Below are 19,097 nucleotides of genomic sequence, written 5' to 3'. Positions count from 1 at the left end.
GCAAGCATTTGACAAGAATTGGCTACATTTTAGTAAATCCACGTGACATTTTCTTATTAGGCGAAAACTTACCAATTTGTCAATGTTTTGGTTCTACACCCATACCCCTTAGCTACTTTGACTTGTCTTCATTTTTAAGTATCAAGTTTCTTAAACAACAATAATATACCTTGAATTAACCAATTTCTATATTCGAAGTTGATAAAATAATGAAAAATAGTTAACTTCACTTTCAAAATATTTTTCTTTTTGTACAAATCACGTGTTAAAGTGGATTAGTGTATTCTACTGTTCACATTAACTGTGGATCTTTTACTTGTTTACTCTAGAGTGGGCACTTGCTAATCATTTCACATGCACTTTGTCACTTTAATTAACATGCTAAAGATATTTTAAAAATCATTGTAATTTAAAGCATCAGATATAAGCAGCATTTTGAGGCTACTCTTTATTTTGTGTCATATACTCCGTATATGTTTGCTCATATGTAAGATAATAGATGTGTGATTCAGAAATCAATCTACATCTACTTAAATGATTATTTTGGCAGTTTTGATAACACCCAAAAACAAAAATCACTTTGACAACATAAAAACCATCTAAAAATACCTTTTTTGGAGGAAGGTAACAAACACAATGGTAACACAAACCAAACAAATTACAGAAATTAGACTTGCCAACACTACAAAGGTTACCTTTTGAATTTTCTGTTTTCTTTCTAAAAGAAGATAATATAATTATGATGTGAAAAAAAGTACAATCATCTTACATTGATTTTATTCTATATAGAGACGAGTCAACAAAATCATGTCAAACAAAACTGTCGCGGAAAGCTGGTTTTGAAGCTCAAAGGAGGTTCTCATCAAACAATATACTGCTGGTAGATACCGTATACACTTGTTTGTTGTTATAGGTTACCACTTAAACGAATATATTAACCAGCAGCAAGCAAATATATCATCTAGCTACAAGTCAATTAGCACTTAGGATAAGTTCTCAATGTTGACTAATAAGTGAAGGAAGATCAACTTTCATCTTCATCGTCTAAGAGCAAACAATCTTGTATCTTTTCCCTGTAATATAATTTGACAATATCTTGAATATTTTAGCAAACCATATATCAGTATCACATTTTGTAAAAAAGAGCATAGTACAATCAACATTGAGATGACACTCAAGATACAAGCTTGGGCCTTCCATAATAGAGGCACTGAGCGATTGTTTACCATCAAAACTACCATTAATATAAAGCAGATCCCATTATCTATCTTCTTCAGGTAATTTATCCTTCAAGTCATTCCAATTTCCACATTCTCAAACAAAGAATAAGGTTGATATGCTTTTTGTGGTGGCAACTTAAACTTGTTAGCATTATGAAAGGGTCGATGCAGGTTATGTTATATATCAAATGGTTCAGATGGTAAATTCAATTAATCAGCTAAACAAGGAAGTATGGAACGGTTCAAACGATTCAAAATTATCCAAAGCATGCATAAAACGTCCTAAATCATTTCACCCATAACTATTAGATAATTAATAAATTATCGATATATTATAGCTTTTATGATTATATTTGATATTAGAATATAAAATTTTGGACAAAGAACCAAGACAACTCGGTCTGTTTTAAAATGTTACCCAATCTGCCTGACCCGCCCATTTTGCCACTGCTGGCATATTCTCAAGTAGACAATACATAGCCCCGCTTCTGATGTTTAATATTACGTAAGTGTTTGTATGTTCTCGTCATTATGAGAGAAGGTTAAAGATATATAAGCATAACATTCAGATGACTCTCACCTTATCCATTTCTGGTTCCCATTTTTTGCTCGGGCAATAAGAGATTCTGGTAAGAATGAATAGAACTCTTCCATGGATGATGGCTCCTCGGGCAATATCTGATACTGGCAACTGGAGCAGCATGCAGCCCTAAAATGTTCGCGCATTGGTTCGAGATTACTATTACAACTCATTGGGCTGTTGCAAATTGGACAGAAAGACTCGGGGGGAAGAGATTCAATAGGCCTTAGATTAAACTTCTTTTGACGGCGTTGTGATGCCATATTAGCATCATCTACATCCACTTCCGGTATCCTATTAAATGGGAAGGGAGTAAGCTTGCCAGCAGTCCTTACAATTGTACACTCTCGAGAAGGATTTTCTTCCTGGCAGTATATAAAAAGAAACATGAACAGTTTGTGGATTCAGCTTAAAATTTAACATTTAGATTCAACTTAAAATAATTCAGACCATGGTAAGTTGTTCTTTACCTGCAAAATTTTCACAAATGACGAGATCAGGCCATTGATGCCAGCACGAGATTCATTGAAAATTTCTACAATCTTCAAGCTGTTACGTTAATACATAATTAGTCCAACTGGAAATGAAGACTAAGCCCTGTAATGGTTTGAGGGATGAATAATGTACAAACCTATCAAGATTGCAAAGTATGTTGAGTTCTTGCAATGGACAATCACGTAGGGGAAGAACTACCGGGACTTCCCACCTTGCGTCAGCATACTGTATATCTGCTGCTAAGGAGTACCCTTGGCCCTGGAATATAAAATATTCAATAAAGCTGGAATCTGGATTAAATCAGCAGTTATTAAGAATTTGCAACAGTGACTGAGACGAGACAAACCTTAACTGTTGCGGCAAGTACATGGCAAGCTATTCTTGATGTACATGAACCTAACACAAGTTTGGTGTAGCCATTTTCAATAGCAATCTGCACATTAGATACAATGCAAAATATAAATCATTAATGCATACCTGTTGGTCAGTAAAGAGAAGTATTTTTAGCATCAAACCTTTTGCAAACACAACATACGTAGATGAGTCAGCAGATCATCTTTTCCAGTGACATCATCAACAGCGCTCATTAAATTCTTTAACATCTCTTTTCCATCATTGGTTTTTGTTGAAAATATGTTTCGGATAGGAACTACATGCAACTCTTTCGTTGGTGGTGGTAAAGTGGATACAATCGCTTTAATGTCTTCTATTGCTTTGTCCAAATTGCTAGAAGTGACAGAATTAATTTCACTCTCATCAATAAAAGCAACTCCAACACCAAACACTGGCAAAGACCTATCTCTATTTGCAGTTGCATTGAAATTATTCTGGGCTTTGAGTTGCATCTCAGAAACAAATTGAAGAGCCACCCTGCAAAGCAATTGTTTTCTCTGAGTAACACATTGATGATCCTTTAACCAATGTTAAGCCAAAGATTACTGAATGTTAGTGGTAACTTGACGTTAACACTAATGTACGGTTGTTAATCGATGGTTCTGTAATTTATCATGACAATCGTTGATATATGATGTTGTTAACTATGTGCAATGGAAAAATGACATTTTGACAAATTAAGATTAAAATTATCATACCTGTTCGCTCTTTGAACTATTCTTTCCATGAGTATAATTCATCTTAACTATCGGAGGTATTTATGTTCTTTTTGTGACAAGGATCATAATATAACATTCTGTCTTCGTTATTTTGTTTAACTGTACTTAAAATCAATACTAACTTCCAATCTCTAGCACTCTAAGTACGCTATGGTTGTCATCTACATACTAAATTTTGTGGGGAACGGGGGAATATGCCTAAGTCACTTATATTGAGAACAACATAGATTTGCAACAAATAAAGAACCGATAACAAAACTCAAACGGAATATGTATTAAAGATGATATCCCAAGACAGCTAAAACCTCAAGACTAATACCCAAGTCTCAAATTGAAAAGTACAATTATAGCTAACAGCGTAATACATGAAGTAACCCCATTATATGTTACGATAGAAATTTAGCATGTATAATAAACAAATTGGCCATTACCATGGTTGTAAATCTCAGTTATCTCGGCCGATATATCGCTTATCGGTGGTCGACCGAGATGTTATATTCCCGATAAATCCGATATATCCCCGATATATCGCTTATCGGTGGTCGACCGAGACGATACCGAAAAGCGATATTTACAACCTTGGCCATTACCACAAGAGAAGTAGCCTCATGGCTCATACCTGCTAAACAGCAAGTTTCAATCAATCTGTTCTAAAAAAATACAACTTTTCTCAACATAAAGGAGAAGATTATGCATTGAAATAACCATTTTACGCTCCCAAAAAAGAATGTTTCCGTCTCGGTTTAAGGGGTAGTTATGTGTAGAATTTTTTTTATTCCCAAACGACCATCCGTTAAAATTTCAACTGACCACTGCATCCTCAGACCCATGAACCTTGATCTAGAAATCGGGCGCGACTATTACCAAAATATGCAACTCTTAAGTCAATCAATACCCATCAACATAGCTACCGCCGTACAACATATGGCATCTTAATTATACTTAGCAACTAAATGTTTGTTATGCGAAGAACTAATACCAATTGTAGCAATCCAATTAATTAAAAAGCAATAAACTTTATAATTAACTAAAGCAAACTATTTATAGACAAAAAGGAATGTACTAAAAGATAACCTGGAAGAAGGGCCACCAGAGAATGCAACAAGAATTTTATCAGTAGGTGAAATCAAGGCATTTGAAGTGACTGCCAGTTTAAATTTTCCATAAAGATTACTCCGAAAGCATTCAGGGCAGAACCTGCCACCGCCGTCTCCCCCGGTGAAGACTGTGGCTTGGGTTGCTTTACACTTGAGACATGTAGTAATCATATTTGTTGATGGTTTTCGGTTTTCATCTCCGGCGTTGTCTTTATAGCAGCCTCCGCCTCCTCCGTCTGATCCACATGCTCCTCCTGTGCTGTTGCAAGCCATTTCCCTCTCAGTTTGATCACAAGGTTTTTAGGGTTTATTGAGTAAGTGCTCAAATCCCAACTTTTGTTGTTCTATTTTACACATGTACATGTATTAATCATGTTAATCGAAAAATTCTGTCCAAGTTAGGGTTGAGGAAGTCAATTCGTTTAACTATTTGGAGTACACTTTTTCAACCGTGTGAATGAAATTTCAATGGTTAATGCAAAAATTTTATGTTGATCAATTAAAAAAATTTTAAGTGGTTCGTCAAGTATACATTTTTACATTAATCATTCAATTTAGTAAGTTAGTTACATACAATAAACCAAATGAAAGTTACATTCACACAATAAGAAAAGCATAAAAGTTACTTATACACATAGATATTAAACTTATTCACGGAAATAAAACACTAACTGTCTATGGTAGACATAATTGTCGACTCGTTATTTTAACTCAATTTAAAGACTTGATGTTTTATATATTTAAAGGCATATAAAATAATCATGTTAAACATTTAAAATTAATTTTAAAAAATTCAAAACAAATTTTAGTTACGAGTCAAAATGTGACTTGTTTCAACTCGGACGAGTCATCCATTAAGTCGCCTCATTTTTATTTTGTTTTGACTTAATTGTATGATTTTGATAATTATGTCAGTGGGTTCTTTTTCTAATGAAGGGTAGTTGGTTATAATAAAATCTCTATACTAAATAAAAGACAATTGTGTTTCAAAAGTATGTTTAGAAAAATTATAATGTGACAAGTCTATAATTTTTTTTAAAAGGGTCTTTATTTTAATTAAGATGTCATAAATAATTTAAAATATTTTAAAAATAGCTCACTAAATACTTATTTAAAGTTCCTAATCTTTTATTACAAACAAAGAAAATTTTTTTATAATTAATATGTTATTAAATTTTTTTATAATTATTATGTTTTTCAATTCATCATCTCCATATCGATTTATAATTAATAACAAAAACTACATGCATATTTTATAGTTTTATAATTTTAATTAAACTGTCCGGGTTGAACTCGGGTAAATTCGCTAGTATAAATAAAAGTAAAAAGGCCAAAAAGACAAATAGCTAGATTGTTTGTCCAACTTTTTAAAATTGCTCTCGACGGTGCTCATCGATTGAAACCAAACGAGTCTTCACTTTTGTAACCCCGTTGGCACGACCTCGTTACTTAGAGTCGCTGATCACTGTTAAGCCACCTAGCAATTAAGGAGAATCACTGTCATGCCGTCAATACTTACTGTTAAAAGTTAAAACGCTTAAAGCTCTTTTTTAATAGTGGATATATATGTTTATGGTTCATATTTCGTAGTAGTTATAGTGGCCGTAGAATAATAAAAAAAAAAAATTTTTTTCCGGTAAGACGATAATGTAATGTGTTCTAATACAAATTTACACAAATTTAATAAAGTTTTATAATTTAAAATCGAGAATAAAGAAAATGGACTTGGCAATTGACACATCCATCTATTTGTAAAATTGAAAGGCATATGGGATTAGATTATGTAGATTATTTACTTAGACTTATTACTTATACTTTGGTTTTTTGTGACATCCGTATTGGTTTTGGCCTTGTGTAGAGGTAGGCCTAACCCGAGGGGAAGGTCACGCTAGGCTGACCCCAAAATGCTTGTTTGTCGGAGGACATGACCAATGAGAGATGATTTAGAGGACTAGGATTAGTTTAGGGGTTTGAGAGTATATGTGAGAAATAAGATTTAATCTAGCTAGACGGCCTTAGTACTTTGTTCCATAAGGTGTTTAGCACCAATTATTTTTCTTGAATGGTTGTAGGGTGTTTAACACCAATTATTTTTCTTGCATGGTTGGTTCCATTTTTATATGCATGTATGCATTGTTGTTTCCTTATCTCATGTTGGCTAGTGTATACGTATTATCGAACCTGTGCTAAAGTATGTTAGGTTGCATGCTTGCTAACCCCCCCCCCCCCTCAACACCCTTATAGACAGGTATTTCCTTATTTGCTATCGGCGACTGACAGGTATGATAACTAAACTCTTTACAATTTTCGACTTTCACCTCTTTGTGGCCGGTGGTCCTTATGGAAGCAGTCTCTCGACCTTTTGGTAGAGGTAAAACTGTCTACAATTCACCTCCCTCGTACCCTGTCTAGGAATTTGGTCTTTGTTGTTGCGTTGTATCTCTTTGTAAAATTGACACAAACATTTTGGTAATTTCGCTTTTCACATATGATTTATGATCTATACTATATCAATTAGACTCAATCCATTTCTTTTTAATTATCTATACTATCATATGTATATATCCTAAAATAATTGGTCAACTCTATAAGAATATATGAACTTTGTTTACCTTTTATTACAATTTGTCAAAACACACGTTAACTATTACAGTATTATTCTACTCAAAATAACTATAAAATGATTTATCGTTGTGTGTTTTAAAAATACAATTCTAATTAGTAAAAAACATAGTGATTAATTTTTAGAAAATGATAATAACAGCCCTAAGGTTGTTATTAAAAACTTATTACATGCATAAAAAGGAGTACTTTATATATCAATAACCAGCCCCTAAATTTTCACAAGACAAAGTATAAATTTTAATGAATCAAGTTAATTAATACTGACAGCCTTAAAGATGTCATTAACAAAACTTTTAAATTTTTTAAACTTTATACTTTAAGAATCTATTTAGTCTAAGATATAGATTTTTAAGTAACATCCTTTTAATCAAGACTTAAGGGAGTGTTTGGTATGTTGGAATGGAAATGGGAGAAAGGGAATGATGTGTAATTTCGAGTCTTAAAATTTATAACACGAATCACCTAACAACTGACTACTACACACTTGCAGGCAGTGGACCCGTTCGTATGCAGTATAGTTAACTTGGTAAATCCGAAGTCGAACACAAGGACTTAATTAAGTAATTGTTAACAATAAAGTAATTCAAATAAAAAGGGGTTGTGACCGAGTTGTCACTTTGCAAAAGTTAGTGGAAAAAAAATTAGTAATCCCTCAGGATTAATCGAAAAGAGAATTTGGTGTTTTTTATGACAAAAGAGATTTAAAAGTCATCCATCTTGATTTCGCTCGACAACATATTCAGATTGCACATAAATGAGGTCCAAATTCAATTAAGTTGACAAAGATAATCATGACAAAATAAAGACACAAACTGGTACCACCAACGTTTGTAAAATCATTTAAATCACCTAACTAATCAGTTCTTTTGTAAAAGGAGGTACCACCAATGCTTAAAACAATTTTCCTAACCAACTAGTTTATTTGACTATTTAATTAACAATTGTACCTATGTGAAGATAACGTGGTACCACCAACCGTTACACAACACGTTGACAAAATAACTCCTTTTATTAAAATGACATTCACTATCATAACATGAACTAGTGATAACTGTTTATAGACAAATAATTATTTGAAAATTACATACGTATTCAACTAGTACCACTAACGAAGAACACATATGCCACCAATATCAAAATAATAATTAATAAGGAATTAAATCATCAAGATCTCGACACAACGATAATTGAAATCAACTTTGAATTAATAAAATGGTGCAATCCTACATGTTGTCTCACTACATCAAGACGAATAATAAAAAATTTAGCTACTTATGGGAAGACAAATAAAATTAATAATTGTCAAACAAAAAGAATTCATAATGATAATTGTATGATAATAAAGTCTTACAATATGTAACTAATAAGAATAATAAAAGAGAAAAAGAATTCGAACGGGTTGGACTAGCGGCTGTTGTTGATTCGAATGTAAGCTGCTCCTTGAATTGTGATATTATGTTATGACAGCTGCTTCGAATTATTGCCTCCCACACCAACCGACCTCCAAAACCCTCTCGTACCAATCTTGCTGGCGACCCCCCGAAAACTCCTAGTACTCATCCCCATTAATATTGAGCAGCTTGTTAAACTATATATATTGTTGAGTTGATGTTGTTTCTCGGCAGCAAGTCAGAAAACAAAGGGCATTGGCCCTTTAGGCTTTTCTTTGGGCTCACGCAATTAATGGCCCAAAACCTTTGAGCCTGTCTTCTTCTCGGCTACATAATCCACGAGACACCACCACCTTTCAATTGTTATGATATATCATTTGGCTTTATAATTGCTAGGTGATAGTACATGGATCTGCTCGTATTAATTTGCCTTAGTCTAATGCTTAATCATGAATTTGCTACTAGATGAGTTCATAGCATATATCATGTAATGTAGCTCCATGCAACATCTAATCGAATCCAATGTGTGGCACATCTGTGGGCCTTGACTATTGACTTAAGCTCAATCTTTATCCACGCGTCTCGAAAAACATTCGTAAGCACTTGTTTTGCCTCAAAAATGTCGTTTCCTCCAGAATTACGCTCAAGTACCTGTTGATCACCTGAAACACTAACAAATACCATAAATGCACCAAATGTATACGAAAACGACTAATAAATCATGCAAAAGCGACTAAATCCATTGTGGGAAATGAGTATAAAATACGACACATCAGGGAATGAGAAAGACTTCCCTTGTTTGTTTGCAACGAAGAAAGGGAATAAGAAAGGATAATCAATTCCATTCTCTACAATTTGTAGAGAATGGGTGAGAATGGAAAAAAAAATCTTTTTTTTTAAAGATGTTATATGTAATAAATGTATTATTATTTAAAATATTAATTTTTTTTATATATATTCATTCTCTGCGGGTATCAAACAACAAAATTCATTTTCCTTTCAAATACTCATTATTTTTCTCACTATTTCATTCTCTATTACATTTTCATTTTTTATGATTCCCTCTTACCAAACACCCCTTTAACTCTCAAGAGTCAAGAGGTCTCCTTGCCTCAAGACAATTGATCTTTTAACTAATATTTAAAAGTACTCTTTTTATCTGTAATAATAGAATATTTTTGTTTGTTTGAAGGTTTAGAGTCTCATATATCTAATCACGATATTCAATTCAACTATTTAAGTTCATAAAATGGACAATTTTGTAGCTAAAAAGTGAACACACACCCGAACCATTACCCGGTTTTTAAAGCCCAAATACAAATATAAACTCAGAAACTCCAACAATCCGGTTCGGGTCACATCCTTTTAATTCGACCCATCATTCTGTTACACACACACACATGCACACATGCATGTGATAAACACTAACCGCCTGATTTACAAACAAATAATCAGATCAAATCACAAACATTTCAAAAAATTCAAATTATAATTTCCTCCCGCCTATTATCCCAAACACAAAAAAAAATTAAATTCAAATTAATTAATTAATTACTGGTAATAAATTAAGCTCCAATGGAATCACCGTTTCCGAATTCATCCGAACAGATTGTTGCTTCATCTCTTCTCCTTCTTTCCTTATCATCTTCATCTTCTCCATCAAGGTAATTCACTCAGCTAAATTAATTTTAAATTCGATTATTATTCATCATAATCATCAATTTTACGATTTCTATACTTTGACTTTTACATTGACTTTTAAGTTTGATGATAATTTTCCGTTTTGATTGGTGTTAACAGTGAGGAAATCACATCTAATTATGAAGCTGATCGTTCCGAGAGCTTATCTCTGAGTAAATCGTTTTCGAAATCGTCTGCTTCGTCTACTGTTAGTAGCGGTGATGTTTCGTCGGATGAAGTGTACGGACGTGGAATTCGTATGGTTGCTAACGCTATTTATCGTTCTGAACGTGAATTGAAGCTCAAGGTATTCGTATCTATAACTATCTGTATCTATCGTATCGAAATTCTGATCGATCAAATTCATGCTCTGTTTTGATATGAAATCGATCATCAGCTGAGCTTGTTTATGTAGATCTAGAATTCTGATTTAAATTTCAATTGCAAACGGTTTCTATAGATTTTTTTTTTTTTTATCTATATGTGAATTATAAGTTGCGTTAGGTTTCTATATAATATTCTGTATCTATATGTTAGCTTCTTATGGACTCTGTTAGGTTTATATTTCAAATAATCATATGAATTCCGTTAGATTTCTGTATGAAATTTTGTGTGTATATATATATCTATGTGTGTCTGTTAGCTTATTATGAATTCCGTTAGGTGTCGATTTGAATATACGTTTTGCAATCTGTAATAATCACTTCAATTTGAACTACTTTGTATTGTATGTAAAATTAACAGTTATATTGCTCGATTATTGATCTCGATATAATTTTCGTATTTATACGGAATTTGTATCCTTACAGAGCTTCAGCGTAGCTCGGATATGTGTTCCGATATGAAATTTTCCTATTTTTTAATGAAATTATATCGTTGGAGAGCTTGATCTGTTGTAGTTAAAAATTTGGAATTAAGTTAATTTTGATTTGAATTTATATTTTGGATTTATTGGAATTTATGATAATACTGTATATATTTGCAGGTCGTGAGAAAGAGCAGATCAAGGACGTTATGGATATCTGATTGTCCTAAAATGGCGAAAACTGTGGTTAGGTCCGGTGGTAGCTCATCAGAGATAACAGAAGGCTCGTCTACTGTAACAGGTGGATCTAGCAGCATGATTTCCACCTCCACCTCAGAAGTTAGCTGTAAGCCGAGAATAATGAATAGGAGGAAGAATGCGTTGGTTCGGGATGTGAAAATGAAGAAGAAGATGAAGTCGTATTTGGAGTTGAACCCGCGTCATCTGTTACACCGATCTGAGGCCATATTGAACGTGCTGGCTCGTTCTGGATTCGCTTCTGAAGTGAGGATACGTGAGATGCTTGGTGACAGTCCTGATACTAGCAAAGCCTTGAGAATGTAAACACAGTATATCCTTTTTTAGATACAGCCAATAGAAACATGACACGTGGCCTACACTGCCAGGTGGAATGTTTTGATATGTTTATTGTCAGTTTACCGTCAAATTACTTGACTTCAGTTTTAAAATTGAAATCTGTTTTCTTATAAAAAAGGAAATGAATGTTTAACAGTAATTTTTTTAATCAAAAGAGTGCTGTACATGACACTTGTTATGAATAATTCATCTCATGTACATGATTAAGTTGGATTAATTGTGTTTAAATGATAGATTGTTGAAGAAAAATGAGGTGAGAAGGTCAGGAGCTGGAGGGAGAACTGATCCATTCATTTATCAGGTAATCACTTAAATTAGCTTATTCTGGTTACGTTATTCTTTATCGAGTGTCTAAATATATAAGCATACTTAAATAGTTAGATACTTAGATTTTGTTTATAAAAAGTTTCGAACAAATCAAAACTTGTTGGTGGTAATCGTTTTAGACAAGTCAAAGTTATGCAAGTTTTAGACAAGTCAAATTTATGCAAGATTAAGACAAGTCAAAGTTATTCAATTATGGAGTATTAAGAACAAATTAATATGAGAAAGGAGAATGACTTCAGCAGAATTATTTTTGTATGAAATGTTTGTAAATGTAAATGTTACTAGTTTAAAGTTCTAACTATAAAAAGTTGTCTAATCATAATTCTATTTTCTTGCAGATAGCTGCAAAATAGCTTTCTGCTTGGGTAATATGGAATTATGGTATCACCGGTATATAAATATAATATACGGTTCATAGGAGGATGCAATTAATAGGGGAATTTAATTTGCTTATTCAAAGAGAAAAAAACATATAATGCTTATATAATTATATTGTTTGCGGTTTAAAATGTCTAGAAGTTATTATATGCATAAGGCTAGTTCTCTGTTATTTCTGGCCCGAGTTATAAATACATATGGGAATATTAGCTTATTACAGAGTATTGTTTATTTGTTTAGTCAGCAAGATTACATGAGAGTTATTTGTCTAGTAAAGAGTTATTATATTCTCTGCAGTAGCTTACAGCAAATTGTTAATTCAAACTCTCGTTGTGACCAGAGCCGTAATCCAAGACTGGACGAGATTTTGAAGGTTAAGCAAATATCAATATTAAACCAGATTATCACAAAGTTTCACTATTCAACGCGATACAATAAATTTTCTGTTGGTTAAAAAAAATAAAATACAATAAATTATCAAAATAAAGTTCTAAAATGAATGAATTGTAATATATATATATATATATATATATACACATGGGGTAGGGCTAACGTGAGAACCACATATATGGAGAGAACCGTGAGAACTACTAGATTCTCTCTTTGCTTCTTTTTTTTTTTCACATTTTTCAACTTTTTTTTGTTTTTTATTTTCTTTTAACAAAAACCCATTAAAAAAAAATTATAAAAAATCATATGGGTTACGCGTTAAGAAAACGTATGAATACGGTACGGGCGTTGCCCTATATCTGTTCTAAAGGGGTTGTCACCGGACGCATATGGGAATGGTATGGATTTGATGAGTGGCGATTCAAGAGATGGTGACGGTTGTTACGGTACGGGCGTAGCCCTTAATGCTAAGGGTAAAGCCTTTAGAGATGATTTTCCAATGGTTCTCACCATATATGTGGTTATCACTTAATCCCTTCTCTGTGATTAATTAATAAAATAAAGTCAAAACCATGGGATAGCCCTCTTCCTCTGTTTTCCAAGGTTGCCCATTGGTTACATGATTTTTAGGGATAATACTAATATTGTACTTTCACGATCTCATCTTATCCGAACATAGGCTATACAAGTAATGTAATGATAAATTTGATAGTTCATATATATTTATATCTTATCAATGTTTAATGACTAAAAATAAAAAATTCCTTATTCAAATATTTTCACCATCGTGTATCAACATAAACACATGACTTGCCACTAGAGTTGCATTCTAACTTTTGATATACTTTTTAATAGACTAACATTCTTAATTATATCCATTTATCTATAAGCATACATATTTTTTTATGTAAAACTTTATCCATTCTATCTTTACAAGTACACATCGATATGCATTATAGATCGACAAAAAGAAATCCACTGAGATGACAAAAACAAAAGAAGCCAATTTTGAATAACAAACCAGCGGTTGCTTTCCTACCAAAAACATACAAAACCATTTGCAGTCACTCTCCCCCAATCAAATGTACTAAAGTATAATATAACCCACAGAAAACATAAACGCCCCAACCAACCAACCACCGCCTTATATTATACTGCTATATATACACACACAAACACAAACATTCAAAAACACTTTCATTTCATTTCATATCCTTTCATCATACATAAATATCATATAAAGATATAGATTCGAGGAAAATATCATATGGCTACACTAAGAAAAACCGAAGACGAGCCGGTGACAACTAAACTCCAAATAGCTCATAATAATCATGAATCAGCTGCAGCAGCCGCAGCCTTCGATAAGGAAGTTGTTTTGAGGCGAATTCGAAACCATAAACGATTGCAAAAAATCAAAGACACGTTTGAGTGTCTAGTACTAGTGCAGCAGGATCATACGACTAATTCTAGTCCTGGTGATAAATGGTTGGAACCTATCGATGTTTTCACTTCTCCTTAATTAATTAATTACAGAATCCATCCGGTGATTGTAATATATATATGGTCAGGGTTGGGTTAGTACGTATTTCATTCGTACGATAATTTAATATGATCATGAGTTTTACGTACAACTTGTAATGCGTTCAGTACAAGTGATGTTGCATGTTAACGTGGAAGGCCAGTTTACAAGTCAAAATGTTTCGTTAATTACTTTTGTAGTCGCATTTTCGTATATTTGGTTGTGCCAAATTTGTATATAGGCAATTAATATTTAATAAACTTATTAGAGGACTTTTTTTTATATGATTTTATTATTGACTCTGAAAAATGGATAATACTACTCTTATATGTAGATCGAAATTATTATTTTAATCTCCATACTTTTAATTATCGTATAACAACTTATCAAAGTGATTAGGGGTGTTCACGGTCCAAGAACCGGACATGTATGGGACCGAACCGAGAACCTATTTTGAAAAAACGTAGAACCGAGGACCGGACCGGCGTCTTCGGTTCAGTTCATAGTCGGTTTTCGGGTTTGAAAGGTTGGACTGAAGACCGAGTATTGGGCTTTAATTTTTGTGTCATGTTTGTTTAATTTCTATTCAAAAATCACATGTTGTGTTACTTTGTTGTGACTGATTCATTGTTTTAATGTTACAAAAGTGGAGTTTATTGATTTCATTGTGCCAAGCCAATTTCACTTGTGAATTGTTTAAAGATTAAGGACATTTATGTATTCATACAATTACAAACTGTTATCATTTTATATATACTACTAGTCGATCTACTACCTGCTATAACATTTGTGTATTAAGTATTGATAGTTGATATAAAGTTACAGACTAGCTATATCTCTGATTTTCAAAACCGACATTAATAGATATAGGTATAAGTATTTAATTAAGAATATGATTAGGTTTAATGTTAAGTCTGAAACTTGGAAAATCGACTGTTGAAGATTTCTAGTAGAAAATAACGTCCACTATAACCATTTAGGATATTTAGGCTAAATAAAAGGTATTTGTATTAAATAAAAGAAAGATAGAATCCTATAATATTTTAAATTCCATCACATTTCTCGGTTCTTCGGTCCACCATGTTTTTTTTTCCGGTTTTAACTCGGACCGAACCGAGACCCGATTGGCATCATATATAGGGACCGTGGATTGGACCGTGATCTTCGGTTCTACTCGGTTTCGGTCCAAATTCGACTCGGTTTCTCGGTTTTGTCGGTTTGGACCGCGTTAAGAACACTCCTAATCAAAACATTACCGTGCGCTGCTATTGTCACCTTTGATGAAAATAGAGTCATTCCAATCTCTATACTTCCTTATAAAGCAAAAGGTCTCTTTCTATTATCAGTAATTTTTGTCTTTGAATTATCAAAATTACCCTTGACATTTATTTTAGTAATTAACACTTTAAACCTTTATCTTTTTAAATATTTCACTATCACCTTTACATTAACCTACCCCATTTGAGACTTGACACCGCCACCACCAAAAATAATACCGTTACCAACAATACTAAACCGTCGTGCCCACTACCGTCGCCGCGTTGCCCGGGTACCATGCTCGTTGCAAAATGAGTGAGAATCTCCCATTTATAAATAACATGAACGTTTCGGGCTCGATTGATTTTACTAACTTCAGTACACTATAATTTGATTTATAATTATTTTTTTAGTTATTTTGAACATAGAATTACGAACCATTGTTGTTTTTCCCTTCTTTTGGTAAAAGCTTACATCATGATCAAATGTGCCTAAAATTGTTTAATGTGTCTGAAAGGTAGTCTTAAACAAGAAATGATAAATACATGACAATGCTACAAACAATGTTGTATTTGTTCACACTTTTAGTTACCGTAAATAAATTAAAAGTTTTGTCACACTTTTATATGTGTAAAAATATATAGAAATAAAAGTGTGTAGAAATTTCTCCACACTAAAAAGTGTGTAAAACTAAAAGTTCACACTTTTTAGTGTGGACTTTCATAATTATTTTGTAACACCTCATTTGTCCACGCAACATTTGTTACAAAATAATTATGAAAGTCCACACTAAAAAATGTGAACTTTTAGTTTTACACTTTTATTTCTATATTTTTTTACACACAAAAAAATGTGACAAAATTTTTAATTTATTCGTATTAACTAAAAGTGTGGACAAATGCAACATCATTTGTAGTGTAAAATCAATGATAAAGATTAAGAAAAAAAATCAATGATAAAGATTAAAAAAAAAAAAGGAAAAAAAAATGAATTCAAGTTTCTAACAATTAAATGTAACTGACGTATCTTTAAGCCAATATTTAATTACACTTATCTATCCTCATTCATTTTTTTTATAGCTTATTCAATATCGAATTATATTTAGTTGACGGACCAAAAAGTTAACTAGATTAATACTCGGTTGGTGACCGGGTTACCAACTAAATTTATTAGTAATATATCACACATTGTGAAAAATATACGTCTTATAGTATATTATATTGAAGTTTATTATGAAAACGGACATATGTTAAGATAAAAAATCTTGTACTTTTTTAGGTATAACATGTATGAAGTCGTTTATATATGTACTCGATCTTACATGAAATTCGACTTGAAATTAACCTGGAAAACTTGGGTTAGGGTTGTGAAATCTCGACCTGATAATCTGTCAATTTGAGTTTTTGGGTCGTGGTCGAGTTGACCTTTTGGATTAATAGATCAACCTGTCAACCCAAAAATATTTTTAAATTATATAAAAAAATTAAAACAAATCGACCCATCAACTCATTTGATCAGACAACTTACAACCCATTTACTTGAAATCAATCTGCCAACCACCAACCATATCACCTGAAATCAACTCACCAAACCATTTAACTCGTAAACTTTAGTTTTGTTGGTTGGTGCTTGGGTTTCTGTTAACGAACTGACAGAGTTACAGGTTTTGGTTGAGAAATTTTAAATTATAATTATAATTATATACCGGCATTCCGAACCCATTAACTCGAACCAGAGATAATTATACTTATATTTATTTTAATTGTTGTTCTATATAAAGTTATTTACTCTTTCATACAAAATTTTAAATTATATAATAACTTGCTATAAACTTTTAAAGTACATTATAGATGACTAAAACATCATGTTAAGTATATTTCTAAACGTTACATTGTATTTTATCTATATAAAAGAAAAATATATATAGGCCACATAATTTAAAACATTATTATATATCTGTAAAATTTAAAATAAAAAATCTTAATAAATATATGTTGTAAAAAACTATATGACAGTAAATATGATTGAATTAATAAAATAATATATGGATATTCTAAACAATATAAAACTAACAAAAATAATGGATGTGAAATTTTGGATTAGACTCGTAGGGTGAGTTATCTTGATAACCTCTAAAAATATTTTAAAATTTAGGTTTCACGGCTATCTTGTTCACTTTTCTTAAGAAAAACACTTTTACATATTATATACATTAATTAAAAATTTGAAGTAATAATATATTTTTTCTTCCCCCCCCCCCCCCTAAATAAATCACTTTATGATTTTTTAATTAATCAGAAAATCATTTTTTTAGTTTACATTTATATATTTTAACTCTTCCATTTGAATAACAAAATATTACCACTAATCATAGCTAGATTCACCCTTCTCTTTTTTTTTTTCCACCTAAACCCAACAAACAGACAAATACACTTTTGATATCATTATGCTCGTAATGGTATTTTATAGCTATGATGTGGTATTCTCATTTTTGTCTAATTATCAAGATCTACATCAACCTTTCCATCCCGTCAGCCACCATCTCCGACAAGACCTTCCCGTCGAGAACAACCATCGTATGGTTGAGAGTGAATGAATGAAAATAAAGAGTACGTGAAAACTGAATAGAAATAAATGGTTGTGTAATGATATTGACAACCCGGTTTAAAAATGGTTGGAAATAACGACATTTTTATTCCAACCAATTTAAAAATGTTTTTATTTTTTTGTTGAATTTAATATTTTAAATTTTATTTTCTAACTCATAATGATAAACTAACCCCAATACAACTTTCGTATATTGTAAGTTACATAATTATTCGTTTAACCCGGTCACTCATCGAATATTAAGCTAGTTTTTATTATTATAAAAAGCGACATGTTTGAAAATGGGTTAAAAATGAGAAAAAAAAATCATTAAAACGTTGCCAAATGAGAGATAGGAAAAAGACGAAATAAATCTTAAACATGTTACCATATATATATATAAACTATACATTTAGTATAATTAATTAGTTACCATATCTAGATTTTTAATTTCAAAAACCCAGATTGATTTGTAAAATTAATTTCAATGGTCCAGATCAAAAGTTCAATTTTATTTTTTTCTCTCTGCTCTACCGGCAATATATATATATATATATATATATATATATAATGAGCTACTCTATATCGCAGGCTTATAATTGACCATTTTACAGGTGTTAACAAAATATTATACAATTTCTGTTGCCATACCTTTGCTGCACACACACGCACACATATATGTTGTCAATAAATTAATAGTTTTGGCACTAGAATTCTTACATGCACACTAGCTTTGTAAATTAACACGACCAAATATTTTACTATTTAGCAACGCGAAAGAGATAGAAAAGTTAGGATATTGTATAACCAGCTATCTTAGTCATGTATTTCAAAATTGTTGGCTTCATGTGTAATTTTGTGATAGGGAAATGTTTTTCCTCTTCACAATGACCATATTTAAAAATGAGTGATCGTGCCAAAAGGGTTGTTTCAATAAGTTTGTCTATATGACAGAAAGTATATGAGTCAATAACAATTAGACCATCGCTTGAGGTGCATTAGTTAGAATTGAATTCACTCATTAGATGTCACAAA

The 19,097-nt window shown here is 31.9% G+C and overlaps 2 protein-coding genes across 2 annotated transcripts; one reads left to right on the top strand and one right to left on the bottom strand.

Annotated features, from left to right (window-relative positions):
- Positions 1–691: 691 nt before the first annotated feature.
- Positions 692–4,912, bottom strand: LOC122593045 (cytoplasmic tRNA 2-thiolation protein 2). Its single transcript, XM_043765387.1, has 7 exons — positions 4,482–4,912; positions 2,811–3,165; positions 2,642–2,728; positions 2,432–2,553; positions 2,271–2,349; positions 1,801–2,165; positions 692–1,073 (listed from the first exon to the last, which is right to left on the bottom strand). Exons 1-7 carry the CDS (start codon positions 4,775–4,777, stop codon positions 1,025–1,027), a joined length of 1,353 nt encoding a protein of 450 aa, XP_043621322.1. The 5' UTR covers positions 4,778–4,912; the 3' UTR covers positions 692–1,024.
- Positions 4,913–10,095: 5,183 nt separating this feature from the next.
- On the top strand, positions 10,096–12,282 carry LOC122592024 (probable GPI-anchored adhesin-like protein PGA55). The gene is made up of 5 exons (XM_043764238.1): positions 10,096–10,184; positions 10,321–10,507; positions 11,186–11,565; positions 11,837–11,903; positions 12,268–12,282. The coding sequence occupies exons 1-5, from the start codon at positions 10,096–10,098 to the stop codon at positions 12,280–12,282; spliced, it is 738 nt and encodes a 245-aa protein (XP_043620173.1).
- The last annotated feature ends 6,815 nt before the right edge of the window (positions 12,283–19,097 follow it).

The sequence above is a fragment of the Erigeron canadensis genome, chromosome 3 (assembly GCF_010389155.1).
Source record: "Erigeron canadensis isolate Cc75 chromosome 3, C_canadensis_v1, whole genome shotgun sequence".
NCBI lineage: Eukaryota > Viridiplantae > Streptophyta > Magnoliopsida > Asterales > Asteraceae > Erigeron > Erigeron canadensis.
Note: the sequence above shows the minus strand (reverse complement) of the source record. Positions and strands in the feature narration are given on the sequence as shown.